Raw genomic sequence first — 15,056 nt, 5'->3', positions numbered from 1 at the left:
TGAAGTGCTCTATAAAGGCCCCGGCTGCTTTGGTTAGGCTTTACAGCTCAGTCACAGCCTGTCTTGGTACACTCCCTGCAGAGGTACACCAAGGCGTCTCCATGCCCCCGCTATTCGCGTGCAGAGCTCCCATTGACATCACCAGGGACTTCCGCCATGGGCCGGAGGGCAATCGATGGCCCCAAGTGCTCCAAATGTCTTCCTGCTTTTGATTAAAAGAAATACGCATCATGTTTCCTAGCACAGTTTTGTTTTCATAATGAGTGTGGAGGCTTTTCCTGATTCCCTTTGATTTTATTCTCCTTCCGTCTTAATGGCCATAAGGGGATACTCTCGGTGCCTTAAGACCAGAATGTGGTGCAGGCTCTACCAGCCCGGATCAGGTAAAGCTGAACCCACAGCAGCATCAGGGTAGGTTATGTCACGTTGGTAGGGTATGCCAATGACATGGAATCCTTCTGTCCCCTAAATAGTAGCACTCCTTGCTTCTTTTCCGCCCTCCCCTTTCCCTCCTATCATAACCTCAGTAATTGTGAGTGGGTCCTGCTACATTTCCTCCCAATTCCTTCCTGAGGCGAGGTAAATGCCATCCTTCCCTGAACAGCTCGCTGGCAGCACATCTGGGATGACCTAACCTCCCACCAGCAGTCTTCTGGGACAGCTTCACTCACATTTATGCTCAGAAAGCTCTAGACATAAAAAGAATATGATGGATTGACCTATCTTAAAGACCACATCCAAGTTACACACTCAGCTCCACTGGAATTTGGAATGGAAGATTTAAAATTGTTGACCTTGGTTTTTGAATTCTTGTTTGGGTTTGATTTTTTTTTCTTGAGAGAGCTGCCTGCAAGGGTAGCAAAGCAAAAGATGGACAGCCAGAATATTTGCATATGCTAAAGGTTACTTTAAAAGTCAGTTTAGCGTATTTTTAAATTGTGTCTGGAATTAGTGACTGTGTGCTGGTTTGACTGTGTTCCTTACAATATCTCTCAGTTACAATCAACATGAAACCACAAAGAGCATCCATGAAACCAGAAAATCCATGAAGGTCACTTGCTATATTGTTAAAGAACATAAATAGCAGCTTTTTCTTAAGCTGGTTGGCAGCCAGATACCAACTTGATAAGAGACCTAACACAAGCAATATTATGTCTGGTATCAGTAACATGTCTAGGCTATTTATGGGGTTTGCACAAACAACTAAATTAGCCAACACTGAGATGCCAAATTCAGAAAGGATGGAGAGGCTCTTTATTTCCACAAGCTTCAGCTACTGTTCTTAGGTTTGTTTTGTTTAATCTGAGCTATGTAAGTCAGTGTACTTACACATACATTTGCAAGAAGAGAAATCTCTGCAGGAAAATCTGAGCTCCTTGAAATCTCTGCAAGCTTGTCCTCTAAAGTTCTTCCAAAATACCTACTTACACCTGGCTCACCATGCAGATGTTTTTCAGATGTAGAGACCCAAGACTCTTTTCCCTCACACATGTGAAAAGGCCAAAGTCTTTACCAAATACAGACATGCGAACTTAATTGAAGTTAATGGGCCAATTGCCAAATTCCCGTTTCTACTGTAGGGATTCACCCTAACGAGCTTTATCCCAGCTAAATTAGTAGGGCTGTTCAGGAGTAATTAGAGGAGAACCTTGCACACCGAGAGTTTGTATCTTACACATCTCAAACACAGACATATCTCACAGAGATAGGTGACCAATCTGTTAGTGTTGTCACTGGGGAGAAAGGGGGAATTCTGTCATGGAACTCATCTGACCTCATTTTAGACATTTCATAGAATCATAGAATCATGGAATGACCTAGGCTGGAAGGGACCTTAGAGATCATCTAATCCAATCTCCCTGTCATGGGCAGGGACACCTCTCAACTAGATCAGGCAACACATGGGGACTTTGTTTTACAATGAGATGGATCATGCACCTCTTCAACCCACTCCCATGTAGTTATCTATTTTCCATAAGGAAAAAAATCCCATTTTGTATGTCTGGAAGCACAACACTTATCTGCAAGAAGGGCTGTTCCATTCTTGCCTATTCTTAGCCTGTAAAATCATACTTTTTCAACTCAAACAATTTCCAAACCTTGAAGGAAGACTTGAGATATAAATCAATAATCACAGAAGTCGGAGAAAACAAAATAAAAAAGAGGAGAATGCTTTATATCTGGAGCACATTCAGACACAAAGCACTGCTATCATAATTGTACAGTGATTTTTAGGCAATGGTTGCTTGTTTTCCTTTGGGGCTAGTTATACTACGCTATCATTGACATAGGTCCATAATACACACAAAACATGGTTAAAACTCTTAAGGAAAAGTGTTCTTACTCATGTTAGCCAGGAATTCCACACTACAGCAATTAACTTTGTTCAGAAAGCTACCTCTAGAAAGGCTAATGGTCATTAAGTCACTGAGTCATTGAGTCGCCATCCCTGAACGTGTTTAAGTGTTGCTTAGATGTGGTGTTGGGTGGTATGGTTTAGGGGTGAACTTGTAGTGTAGGGTTAACGGTTGGACTCGATGACCCCAAGGGTCTTTTCCAACCTTAATTGTTCTATGATTCTAAGAAGACTTTTTCAGGTGTATCCCTCCCTCATGATGGTTCATCTTAGAAATATATCTGTTTCAGTAGGAGCTATAAGCTTTGGTGAGGAAGAAGGGCCTCGGAGGGCTTAGTGCATGGCCTTTGACGCTGCCAAGGCATCCACAAATGCTCCGCTCACCACAGTGTACTATGATGTGAAGTCCATATACACGCAATGACAAAAGCACTGCAATTATAGGTGATTGACGTCAGCAAGTCCTAGAGGGCTCTGTTTTGTAACAGGAACCTCATTAGACTCTAAAAATGCGTCTGCATACTTCATACAGCTGTAGCATAGCTTTATTTCAACTAGTTTCCTTCTCATAACAGAAGCAATATCATATTATTGACTCCGACAGCGTAAGCCAAAATCACTCTGCTCATTTGTTAAAACTGTGCCAAAATGCAAAGACAGAAAAAAGGCACAGAGAGGCAGAGTTTCCCAGGCCTCAGCAGGTTCTCCTGTCAGTACATTACTTCTGAATAATAAAAAGAAAAGGGAAAAGAAAAAGAAAAAATCTCCCTTTCTCTAAGCTTTCAGGGTATTTCATCATCCTACTGCTTTGTTTTTTTTCACTTGTTGAGTTATTTTGCCTTTGATACTTCTGATCTTAAGAGACCCTTTTGGGGAACTCTTTGGATGCCCTCCCTGTTCTGCAACATAGTACCTTTAGGGGTATGGGAGTCTATCCATTCAAGCTAAATCTTAAATTCATGTCAGCTCTGGGGCTAGATCCAGCTCTCTGTCAACAAGTGGACCTCCCAGGAAGATGCTATAAACTCAGCACTTGCAGAAGACAACTCTAGAGTTTGAAAATTCTCGCAAAACCCCAGATGTTTTGGCACTTCAGAGGTTTACATTGGGAATCATTCCCTAACGCTAAAACCCTTCATTTTGGACAGTCCAAACTGAGACACATCTCAACTCAAATATCCAAAATTTGTGCACATTGGACCTTCCAGGCATTGGCAAGAACAAGTACTTTTGGGATTTGTATCGTTAATTACCCATCTCTGATTTGTCTCACCTGACTTAAATCATCTCAGAAGAAAACAACTATTCTAAGCTTGTTCCCCAGATTGGTTGCAAAGTCAGTGATGAGAAATACATACCAGAAGGTCCTTTTCTCTCTGTTAAGTACAGAAAAAGAACAGACAACTGACTCAGCCTAGAGATCTGAGTTTAAAAAAGAATATTTTGAATGGTGCTTGACTGAAATACCAATATATTACTCATTTTGCAAGGAAAAGTATGCGGTCAGAAAACATGCACAGCAGGAGTGTGAGGGCAGACAGGGAGGGGGAGAATATGGAGTAAGAATTGGGCTACTAGCCTAAAGCCAAGTACAACTTCACTTAGAGAAGAATTCTCTGTTGCCCCAGGATTAAGAGATTAATCTTGTAATTAATAGTCGAATGTTGTCTTCATCACATGAAGTAGCAACATTTCAACTTGAATCACAGTTTCTTTCATTTCTTGCAAAAATCTAACCTTGATGCATCACTGCAATTGAACTTATATTCTTTTCCCCTGTCATACCATGCAAACAACTGATCAAAGGCAAGAGATGATTAAAGAATGAAGAGAACTGCACATTTTTAAAGACAGTGAATGAGCTCCAGCAACTGGAAAAAAGTGTCTTGGAGATACCAGAACAAAGGCAAGCAGAAAAAAAAGCCTTTAGTGCTGTCCCCAGGGAAATCTACATAGGTTTCAAACCAGCCTGCTGATAATTTGGTGTTTCTTGAATGTCTTTATTCCATAATTATCTCTTTTCAAGCAGAAAATTCCCCATGCCTCTCTCCAATGTGCACAGTGAGTGTTCATTACAAATCTTTCCACTTTACTACTGGGCTGCAGTTGCATAACGAGACAAGGTCTGAGCGGTTTTCGGTCCGAGACAGCGGAGAAATTGGCAAAAAGGCTTTTCTTCATTTCAGATTTTTCCCGTGGCTCATGATGGAAGTCAGGCCATGAGTTTTCTTAAAGCAACATCCAAGGCACTTAAGAGAATTCATTTCCCCAGCTTGATGTCTCAATTTCTGAGCTGTGTGTGGTCAAGAGTTGCTACAGCACACACTGCGCACTCACTCCCCTGTGCAACTCAGTAGTGACCTCTCCAGCTGAAAGAAGGGTGGTGTCAGGACTAACTTCTGCAAGAGAAGTCACCAGCCTTCCTGTCCTTGATCACCCAAACATGGGACTTCAGAAATGCTTCAAGTCATCCTGGGGCACGAGGGACTTACAGTCTCCTTCTCATCATCTCGCATCTTGTTTTTGCCTAAAGAAGTTCATCTTCTGCCATTGCATACACTCACTACTGAACCAAAGGACTTAGTTGGTTTATTGTTTGGGGTTTTTGGTTGTTGGGTTTTTTGGTTGTGTTTTTTTGTTAGTTTTCTTTAATCCAGTTCATATTCAGTACCACTCCAGTTATGGAAATGAATAACAATTTTAAAATAATAAGTGATGACTTCCTGTACAAACAATATCAACTTTCCTGATTTGGATTCTGTGTTTGTAAATAGCAACTATTTGTTCTCTTCTGCAGCATGCTAAGACATGGGAAACAGCCACCTCAGTGATCCACATGGAGCTAATATGGGAAATGGACTGACAAAACGTCCTGCCGCAGGAAACAATACAAAACCAGGAGAGATCCAATTTTACAAATGTTTATTTCCTAAGGACCCACAAATTCATTTAAGGTAAAACTAAACTCAAGAGAGGTAGTCATCACTGAGGATTTTGTTACCCCTGTCTCACCCACCCACCTCAGCCAGATGACTGAATTTCACGTATGTTCACAGAAATAATTGTTTATATCAAATATTTTCTTTCCAGCTGCTAATGCTACACTCATCAGGAAGGGGGAGTATCTTGTTTCTTTTCAACCTACTCAACAATTCCTCCTGAAATTGTAAAATTTTTGAGGACCAATATACCTTTCCCCATCTCATGGCAGAATGAAACTTTGAATGAGCATTTAATAAGCAGCTACCTTACAGCCTCCCTCATTATCAATAATTTGCCCTAACTCTCATATGTGCTTACTAGGACACAATACTTAAGTGCTAAGAAATTTGTTTTCAGATAAAAAGGTTGTCAAATTTAGAAAATTAATATTCCAGAGAGGTCTAAGCTTGATACAGGTTTACCCCTTAAACATTTTACTGTTTTTTGCCAAAGCGGAAGGAGAAACATAATCTAATCCTATCTTCAACAATGACATCAACATTTAATGACTGAATATCCTTAAAAAAAATAAAATCAACAAATCAAAAACACTCAGTCAGTCTTCCCCTGAACTGATACTGGGGGGAGGGGGAAAGGACGAAGAAATGGGGCCATGCAAAAACTGTTTCATCAATGATACATTTATCTTCCATCACCATGTGAGTTAGATAATATTGATTCACATACATCTAATTGAGAGTTTTTCAGATGCAAGCCAAGCTACGTACAACTTGGGAAACAGTGAGGAGATAGAAAGATTGGTTGTGTGTTCCATTTGTAAAAATTCAGGATCCAGAAAAATTAACACATTGAAGAGGAAAGAGGCCAAGAGAACCTAAAGGGATCTCTTCCATCACAAAGTGGGTTTAGCAGAGAGGTTCTCAGTCAGAGTCGCAAACATCCTTGCTCTTCTTACATGGTGAATAGAGAGGACTGTGTGTAGAGCTCAGATACAGATAACGTCCAAGGTGGGAGGTTCAAGAAGGTCCCATGATGGGGAAACTTACAGAGGTCTTCCAAAGAAAATTGTAAGTTTTCCTAGGCAGCAGGAAATGCTGGTCAATAAATGAATAACCCGCTCTGGTTATGCTTCCTTGGGTGTATCTGTAGTTGGATATCCAGGGAATTATACAAAAATAGTTGGGAGACAAAAACACTCTGTGGTATATTTCATACAAAGGAAAGCAGGATGAACAGCATGAATTATTCAATAATTCTCAACAAAGCAACACACAATAATGGGAGGAACCACCTTATTTTCTATCACTGTAGTGAGAAGTCCACTTCATTCTGCTTCTTCACAGGACCAGCCCCACTCTTCATGTCACAAAATGAAAACAAAGGCTAATTCACTCTGATGTGAACTCATTAGAAGAAGCAGACAAATAATTTGGAAAACTTCCAGTTGCACATTCCCTGTATTACAGGCTTTCAAAATCTGTGAATTCTGATATCTCACAGTAATCTATTAAGTTTAATCTGTAAAAATCAAGAAAGTTTCAAGTATAAAATTAATCTGTAAAATGTTTATTATTCCTTTTATTATTACGCCTATTGAATTTAACTGTTCTGACAAGTGTCTGATTAATATCCTGCAAGAAAACAGGATTAGAAAGCAATTTCTGTTAAAGCCTAACTGACCCAGTTCCAGCATTTCCCATACATTACCCAATACTTGTTTGCTGAACACAGTTTTGTGCTTACTTTGATTCTGTTTATCCTAGATTTTTACAATCTGTGTAATATGGACTACAGAGTACATTTCTGAGGGTGACTTAACATGCAAATAGTAATTTTCTACAGCATGAGATAATTCAGTGATCTGAATAGACAGCTTTAGCACCCTTCAGCTGCCTAGAAATCTATAATCTTACACAGACAGGTTAAAGTGGACATTGTACCAGATACATGGTTTTCATTAGTCATCATCAGATGCTGTAAGATATGATTTCTCTGGTATCCATTTCAGTTGGATTGGTTCTTTTTCTTTCTTCATTTTTTTCCTAACAGATAAAACACTAGCATTTGTATTTGCAAGCTCCGAAAAAGTAGATTTTATACATTAATCGGTAAATTATAGTGACATTTTGCAAGGCTGAAAATACCATTCAAAACTCTGTATTTAACTCCAGCTAAAATGCCTTATTTATCCGTTTGGCTCTACTGAAGTGCAAGTACCAGGAAGTGTTAAAAAACATAATCTTACCGTTAATAAATACATAGACTGTAGATTCCTTCTTCTTTTTCGCTGGACTTGTTGGGTATTTGCAGCTATAGTTTCCAGTGTCACTTGCTTGAGTTCTGCTCAAGGTCAGACTGCTGCAGTACTGCTTCCCATTCCTTCCACAGGCATATTTAATTACTTTCAGCCTTTTGCTATCCTTACTTAGAGTTTCAGGCAAAGACCATGAATGAACCATTTCCCCCCTGCAAATACAGATAAGGAAGCAGGAACAATTATGTTGGGCTGCAATTATATAGCTCCAGTTCCCAAGCTTTCTTTTTTATTATATCAGGCTATTTCTGGGGTTCTCTTTTATCTTGTTTTCCAAAAACAACAACAGAAACAACAAAGAACCATTAAACAATTGCCATTGAAGTTCACTCCCCACCTTTCCCCACAACATAAGGTTTTGGTTTTTTTTTATTTCAGTTACAAAAAAGGAAAGTGTCAGGTGTATGAACGACCACATAAATTATTTGAATCCAACTCAGCTGGTTACCTGCAGGTGAGGTTTAAAGTCTGGCCTGCTTGAACAATGTGCTGTCTGCCATTTATACTCAGCTCGGGAACTTTTAATTTTGATCCTGAACTAGATCCTAGAAAAACAAAGAGAGGAGAAAAAAAAAAAAAGCATTAACAAAGACAAACCATCCTGTTAGCAGTCCACTTACATTTATGGTGTTATCCTGGAAGGGGAAAACAAAGAAAATGGTGTGCCCCCCCTCACCACACATACTCTCTTCCTATGAGTAAAACCCTGCTGTCCTTACTCAGGACTCACATAATCTTCCATGAGAACTACTCAGGAAAGAGAGTAGAAGTGAAAGCTATGCAAGTTTCAGTCAGTGACTTTGCTCTCAGACTGTTCGCTGAGCACAACGTGGAGAAAGTTCAAGACCTTGCAGCCACACGTCTAACCAAGGAAGTGTGCCCCAAAGCACTGCTGGCTGCGTTTCCTTAGGAAACACCACCACGACAGCCACTTCAATGGGAAGGGGAAAAGTCAGCCACTTCCATGGCAAGAGCCACGTGTTGACCTCTAAGATACCAAACTCTCACTCAAACAACTTGCTGCAAAGGGGGAACTGCTCTGGGAGGAATGAAAGGGAATTAAGGATTTTCCCTTCCTGACTGAAGGTCGCAGCACCTATGGACCCCCACTGGCTGCAGGCTTCCTATCAGTGAAATGGTGTCAAAAGGTAACTGGAAGGCTCTAATAAATTTTGAGAACAAGATCAAGGCACTGCCCAGAGAAGATTTGCTGCTTATTGAGAAAGCAAGTCAACTTGGCCCTGGTCATGCCCAGACCGTTCTGATACGGGTGAATCCTGGCTGTCAATATAACATGAGGTGGCTTAGGACGCTTGGAAACATCTTGGAAGGCTTCTCACAGGCCATGTGAAGGCAATTTTTAGGAAGCCCATGAAAAAGCTCCATGGTCAGAAGAATAGAAGAACATCAGACCTTCCCCCTCATCAAGGCAGCAAGTGTGGGAAAGGCATAATGTTTTATCTTTGCCCCACAACAGACTATGGCCACAAGAGCTTTCATGGCAAGCAGACAGAAATGCATGCCTTAGAGAAGAAACAGTCCTTGATCCATCCCATTGCCCTCACACTGACAGCAAAGTGTTCCAGAAGCTAGGAACATAACAAGAAAATATTTTGAAACACTTGAAGTTGAAAAACAAACTTTAAGTCTAAGCCTGGACCCCAGTGTAAGTTGTGAAGATTTCAGTGTTGTGAGAAAGGAGCAGAGAGAACCCCAGATCACTTTACTCCAAAAGAAAGTATTTCTTTGTCAACATACAAGAGAAGCGTGTCATGTAAACAAGGGTAATGCAGATTTTCAACAAGAACTCAGTCAAGTGCAGTTTCAGTTTAGCTATTTTAAGCCCTTCCAAGACGTCCCTGCCACAGCCAAATACAAACAGCTCTACATATCAAAAATGGTAGAAATAGATGAATCTTACTTGGCTGTTACGAATCACCAACTGAAGAGGCCTCCCTCCTTTGTTGCCAATAGAAGCAACTTTCAGGTGAGATTGGCAACTAAATTTTGGCAGTATAAACCCTCCAAAGCTAATGGCTGGTCCAAATTCAGCAGCTTTCACCCAGCAGCAGATGTAGCCTCAGATTAGAGGATGAATATCAAATCCTTGTTCTGAGATGTGGACTTGAAATCCATCAGTCTCCACTTCTGGATAGAGATGCTAAAAGTACAAAGATTTTGTACAAAAGGTGAAGAGGCATTGCCTTCATGTGCTGGGTTTTGGGGGTGGGGTTTTTTTTGAGGATCCAGCTCTGCTCCATTTGGCTGTACGTATTTCCTACTGATTCCCTATAACATCGGTAGAGACACAAGGTCTAAATCACCTTCTGGGATTACCTAGCACAATTCATGAAAAGAAGCAAATAACTGATTAGGTCTGCAAAATTGCTTACTACAGCTGTTGAGAGATCTCTTCCTTAGCAATATAGGAAATGTACACTTTAGGGCTTAACAAACCTTTAACTAACTTTTGGCATCTAAGTTGGTTATATTTATCTGCACTTTTCTTTTTAGCCCTGTGTATCTCACTTAAGCTGTGGCTCCAGTAGTTTTTCTGTATACACCATTATCCATCCTTATGCAAAACCAGTTTTAAAGGGTTTACTTCCGCACAGATGTAAACTAAATTATAGCACACTTGAACGGATTTCAAGCAAGGACATAACAAATTTTCAGAATAAAGAAGTCCTCTGAACTGTGCCACAAATATTACCAGAAATTTGAAGGGTGAAACTGCACAAATAAATACACAGACTTCCTCTGCGATTTGTCTAGACAATCATACTTCTAACTAGAAATGAATATATTATGCCGGCTGTTAAAGAGGGAAGAAAAACGATGCAGCAAATCTTTCAAGAAGCAATTTGTTATGTGATATACTGCAAAGATACATTTTTCTCACCTACCAATTATGGATATCAACTCTGAGATGCTGGGTCTCCCAAAGAGCGCACTGTGCTGTTATGGGATGATCTCCCATAGATGCTTACAGGCTATGAGTCTGCTCATTTGCCATGCTGAAATTCTGTGCCTGAAGCTCAACACTGAGAAGCTGAGATAAGATGTTAGAAGAACTTAGGTAATGTCTTGAAGAGCAACTCAGCCACTTTGGTTAAGAGTTCAACTAAAAAATCTGACAGTTCCATGAAATTACCATGTTCCCGCATTTCATTCATACTCCTCCTGTAATCTCAGAATTGGAGGCTCAGCTGCTCTCCCAAGAAGGTAGCATTTACATCAGGCTTTATGAATCTTGTTCCTTACTTCAGGGTGGGAACCTGGCCTTAAGCTTCCCTGAACTGCTCCTTATTTCAGGCTCTAGAATAGCTGAAAGCGTGCAACAGTGTTTACAAACAGTGTATGAAAAAACCCCATCATTCATGGGCTGCTGGAGGAACTCCTCAGGATCAAAGCCCAGCTGCTACAGTTAAAACACTCAACCCAGTTGCTAGAGAGCAACATGTAGGTTGCTTCCAGTGCAAAACTGATGGAAAGGTGGAAAATTCCATGTGAGTGACAGGCACTGACAGCAAAGCAGGAGAAGCAAGTCTGCAGTGGCTGGTCATGACTGCGGTGCTGAGTGTTCAGCTTTGCTCAGCACCAGCACGAGCACCCTGTGCAGGAGCAAAGCCAGCCATGCAGCACCATGCCTGCCCCCGACCCATGCTGGGACCAGGAGACCAGCCCTGGGAATGCAGGCTGCAGTTGTTTTCAAAGTCTGCCAAAGGCAAAGGGCAAGAAGCCACTATAAATGTTACTAACTTTTCTCTTGATAACTCTACGGTGATATAAGCAAAGACGTCCACACAAAAAATCTCAACATCTAACTTAAACTAAGCGTACAAAATGAGAAGCCTAAAGGTCAGAAGATCTGCTTCAGGTATTAAAATTAGACAGAAAAAAACCCAAACCAAAACTCAAAAAACGAATCTAGGTCTTTTCACCTCATCATGCAGGCAAAACAAAACCCAGATATACTGGATATGTACTCATACTTTTGCCCTTTTACACATATTACTTGTGTCTAAAAGACAGTGCAGTTATTTGTAAATATTATGGGTGGGAACTTAAGGAGCGCTTAGTGTTTATCTAACTTTGCTCCCATTGCTATAAGCCAGAGTTTCATCATTGATTTTAAGTACATTTTAGATGCTTAACTCCACTAGTTAATCATATTAACATTCAAGAGCTAACAGCACTGTATTTGGCATGATGTATCAGATTTGTTATAGATTCATTTAGTTTTTCACTGACAAAAACCTGAAGATCTTCTAAGATCTCATTTTGAGCCAATATTGTTGCTTTTACAAGGGTGCGAGACAATGCTTTTACCAGCAAGAAGCTAAGTCTTGAAGAAAAATAGCTTTATTTGACATCCTATCTATTCATGGGTCATTAGCTTCCTTACGTTTTTAAATGCCTCAAAACTGATGCGCAGTACCAATGCAATAGAGTTTGACATGTTTACCAGAAAACAAAAAGGAAGGAGAAGAGCAGGGAAATTCCTACTGTCAATATTTAGGAGCGGATTATGCCTTCTATGTACCTTCTCTGAGCGCTTTACTTGACACTGTCTTTTCTGAAGTGTCATGGCTCGACAGGACACGTTCACTTATCATTGTGCCTGTCACTAAGCGACCATCAGCAGCCTACCCTCACACTGACCTACATTGGGGGGTGCAACCTCTTTTCATGTGACAACAAGAGAACTAATTAATCCTGATAACTGTGGAATCTCCTCCCACAGCGAAAGGGGTGATTTTAGAGGCGCATATTCTATTTGTTTCGGAAGGCTTATTAGATAAATGTGAAAGTCAGTGAGAGTTGCTTAATTAATGAGAAAACATTAATTTAGTTTTCAAAAGTCAGGCATTCTGTCTAAAATAAGAGAATGACAAATTTAATTTTAAGAAAGCACAATGTATAATCTGTGATTTGCAAAGGATCAAAAGAATAAACTTTCTTCAACTACCAACTATCGATTTTTTTTCAACTAAGAGGTGATCCTATTCCTGCATTAATTAATCAAAAATTTGAATTATTTATTACTCAAATCCACTAATTATAAGTAATTAAAAAGATAAAATAAATGAACATGCCTATATTTTTCCAATGTGACATGTGCGTTCAGTTCTACAGATGAGTGAGTAACCATGCACATATGATCAGCCTTCCACTGATTTCAGATAAATCTCAATTTCTCTTGAAAATCAGAACCACATTCTGGATTATTATCCCCATTCTGATTTTTCCATCTTCTGCCTTTAAATTTCCTTTCATACACTGTAAATTTCTGCTACCTTTGACTAAAGAAAGTAAATCCAAATGCTAGCTTTATGGCTTAGTTAAAAAAAAAAAAAAAAGATATTAGAAGTTATAAGGAATTTCCTTGAAGTTAACAGGTTTAGTGGCTTTCTATTTTTAACATCTTTTTCATGATTTGAGGCTGAATGACTGTCTTCCAACCACTCCAGTTATCCTGAACATGTTGACTAATCTTTTTCCACCTGCACAATGAGAGGTTAAGGAGAATCATCAGTTTATCTTTGCAGCCTCAGTGTATACAAAGAATCTGACCTTCTGGGTTTAAAGTGCCATCTGTGGGCAATAAAGTTATCCATCATTAAGTAATTGTTTGAGTCATTGTTGGATTTGCACATGTTTTAAGGCTTGTTAAACATAACCGACCCCTTGGGTTTTTTACCATCAAATATCACTTCCTCCTGGTTCAGATACATTCAGCAAAAATGTATTTTGGAAAGCACACTCCCGCACTGGAAAAAGAGTGCACGTGGCTTCTTAATAGGGTCTTCACCTCTCTATGCTCCTTGCAAGGTGGGTCATTAAGTTCAAATGCAGCCCGGGATTTTTCTCTTGCTTATGAGTGCTTCCTTGTGAGTCATCCCATTGAAGGGAATGGGAATATCCACTTGTATGCAACTAATTAGCAATTGCGGAACCCAGACAAAATGCTTAAGAACATGGTAGTATCCAATGGGTTGACTTTTTGTGTGTCTCCTGTGAAAATGAACTCAGTTTGAGCCACACCTTAATCAGTACATAGCCACTAGCTCATTTCACCTATACATAACAATTTCAGTTACATCATTTCACTAAATCACTGTATGTATCAAAAAAAAAAGGTTATTTGAAGAGGAGAAAAAAACAACAAAAAATCTCATCCACCTGAAGAACCTTCTGACCATAAGGAGGAACACTGACCAACAGGTCCTCCTGGTTTAATCAGCACTGAGATTCTCATCAGCATCAGTACTTGCATTTATAAGACAGGAAAACTTCTAGGCAGAGTTACCTCAAAATGTGAGTGGTGTGACTGTCTGGCCTGGTCCTGCCACAGAAGTAGAGGGAGAAGGGATCACCTTGGATAACGAAGCTTTCTACTTCTGTGACTGCTGGTGTCTAGGAAGTACTGCTACTGGAAGAAGATCCTTTTCTATCTCAATGGCAGCAAGAGCCCCCATCTTATCTATGTCACCTGGGTCTCTACTACTCAGGCACAGGCAAAGCAGACAGTGCAGTCTGGTTCATGCATCCAAAGGTAAAAGCATCTCTCTATTGCCTGTACTTAGAAATAGCCTCCAGGAAAGACCTACAATGCCAAACCATGAGCCACCTGGAGATTCAAAGCAGTATCTCTAGGTCTTTCAGATGCCACCTAGGTCTTCATTCTAAAGGAAACCTCAAAGTGCCACTATTTCTGTTGAAGTAGAAATTTGCAGCACAATTAGGGACCATTTAGACTTGCAAGGGTTAACAGACATAGGTCCTGGGACTGCAAGGTAGCTTTGTTCCCTGTTGGCTCTTGTGCAAGGAGAGGCACCTGTGTGCTGGTACACAGCAAACAGAAACACAGTCAGGGCAGAAAAAGCAGCTCAAGCTGTCTCACTCCTCAGTGGATCTATTACTCACACATGCCTGTGTTGTGCCTGAGATGTGTTCTTGTTTGTTTTCAAAACGAAGAAAATTGTTGGAAGCTATTTACTTACAAAGTATGTATCGATGCATAAAAATCATCAATTTATCGGTTTATCCCTTTCAGGTCCAGAAGGGATATTTCAGTTATCCCATCTGATGTACTGCGACACATGCTGAGTGATTTCTGGATCAAATGCTTAAGTCTGACAAAGCTCAACTATAATTTAAGAAATTAAAGTACCATTAGAACATAACAGCCAGCCAAGAAAATGGATAGGTTAATGGAGAAGAATGCTGGGCTGCTGCATGATATAGCATCGTAACAGAGTCTTAGCAGCAAAAGGTTTATCACAGTAGATTCGAAAAAGGCCTGAGCAGACTAAAATGCCTTGACCCTGACTCCATGCCCTGGAACTCAGAAACAGTCAGGAGGGAAAATGGATACGCTACTGCCCAAGGAAGATGTGTTTGTCTATTATTTGAGCAAGTGTGTCCTTCCCCTCTCAA

At 40.2% G+C, this 15,056-nt stretch overlaps 1 protein-coding gene across 1 annotated transcript in view; it reads right to left on the bottom strand.

Annotated features, from left to right (window-relative positions):
* The window catches only part of LOC104272597 (vascular endothelial growth factor receptor 1-like), a gene marked incomplete at both ends in the record, with an annotated part of 48,469 nt that extends 40,304 nt beyond the window's left edge, over positions 1 to 8,165 (bottom strand). The window contains 2 exons of the mRNA XM_009867639.1: positions 7,545 to 7,765; positions 8,062 to 8,165. Of these exons, the coding sequence (XP_009865941.1) occupies positions 7,545 to 7,765; positions 8,062 to 8,165 (325 nt within the window). The remainder of the gene's footprint in view (positions 1 to 7,544; positions 7,766 to 8,061) is intronic.
* Between the last annotated feature and the right edge of the window lie 6,891 nt (positions 8,166 to 15,056).

This window comes from Apaloderma vittatum, unplaced genomic scaffold (genome assembly GCF_000703405.1).
Source record: "Apaloderma vittatum isolate BGI_N311 unplaced genomic scaffold, ASM70340v1 scaffold26464, whole genome shotgun sequence".
Lineage (NCBI taxonomy): Eukaryota > Metazoa > Chordata > Aves > Trogoniformes > Trogonidae > Apaloderma > Apaloderma vittatum.
The sequence above is the reverse complement of the archived record's forward strand: the minus strand, read 5'-3'. Positions and strand labels throughout refer to the sequence as shown.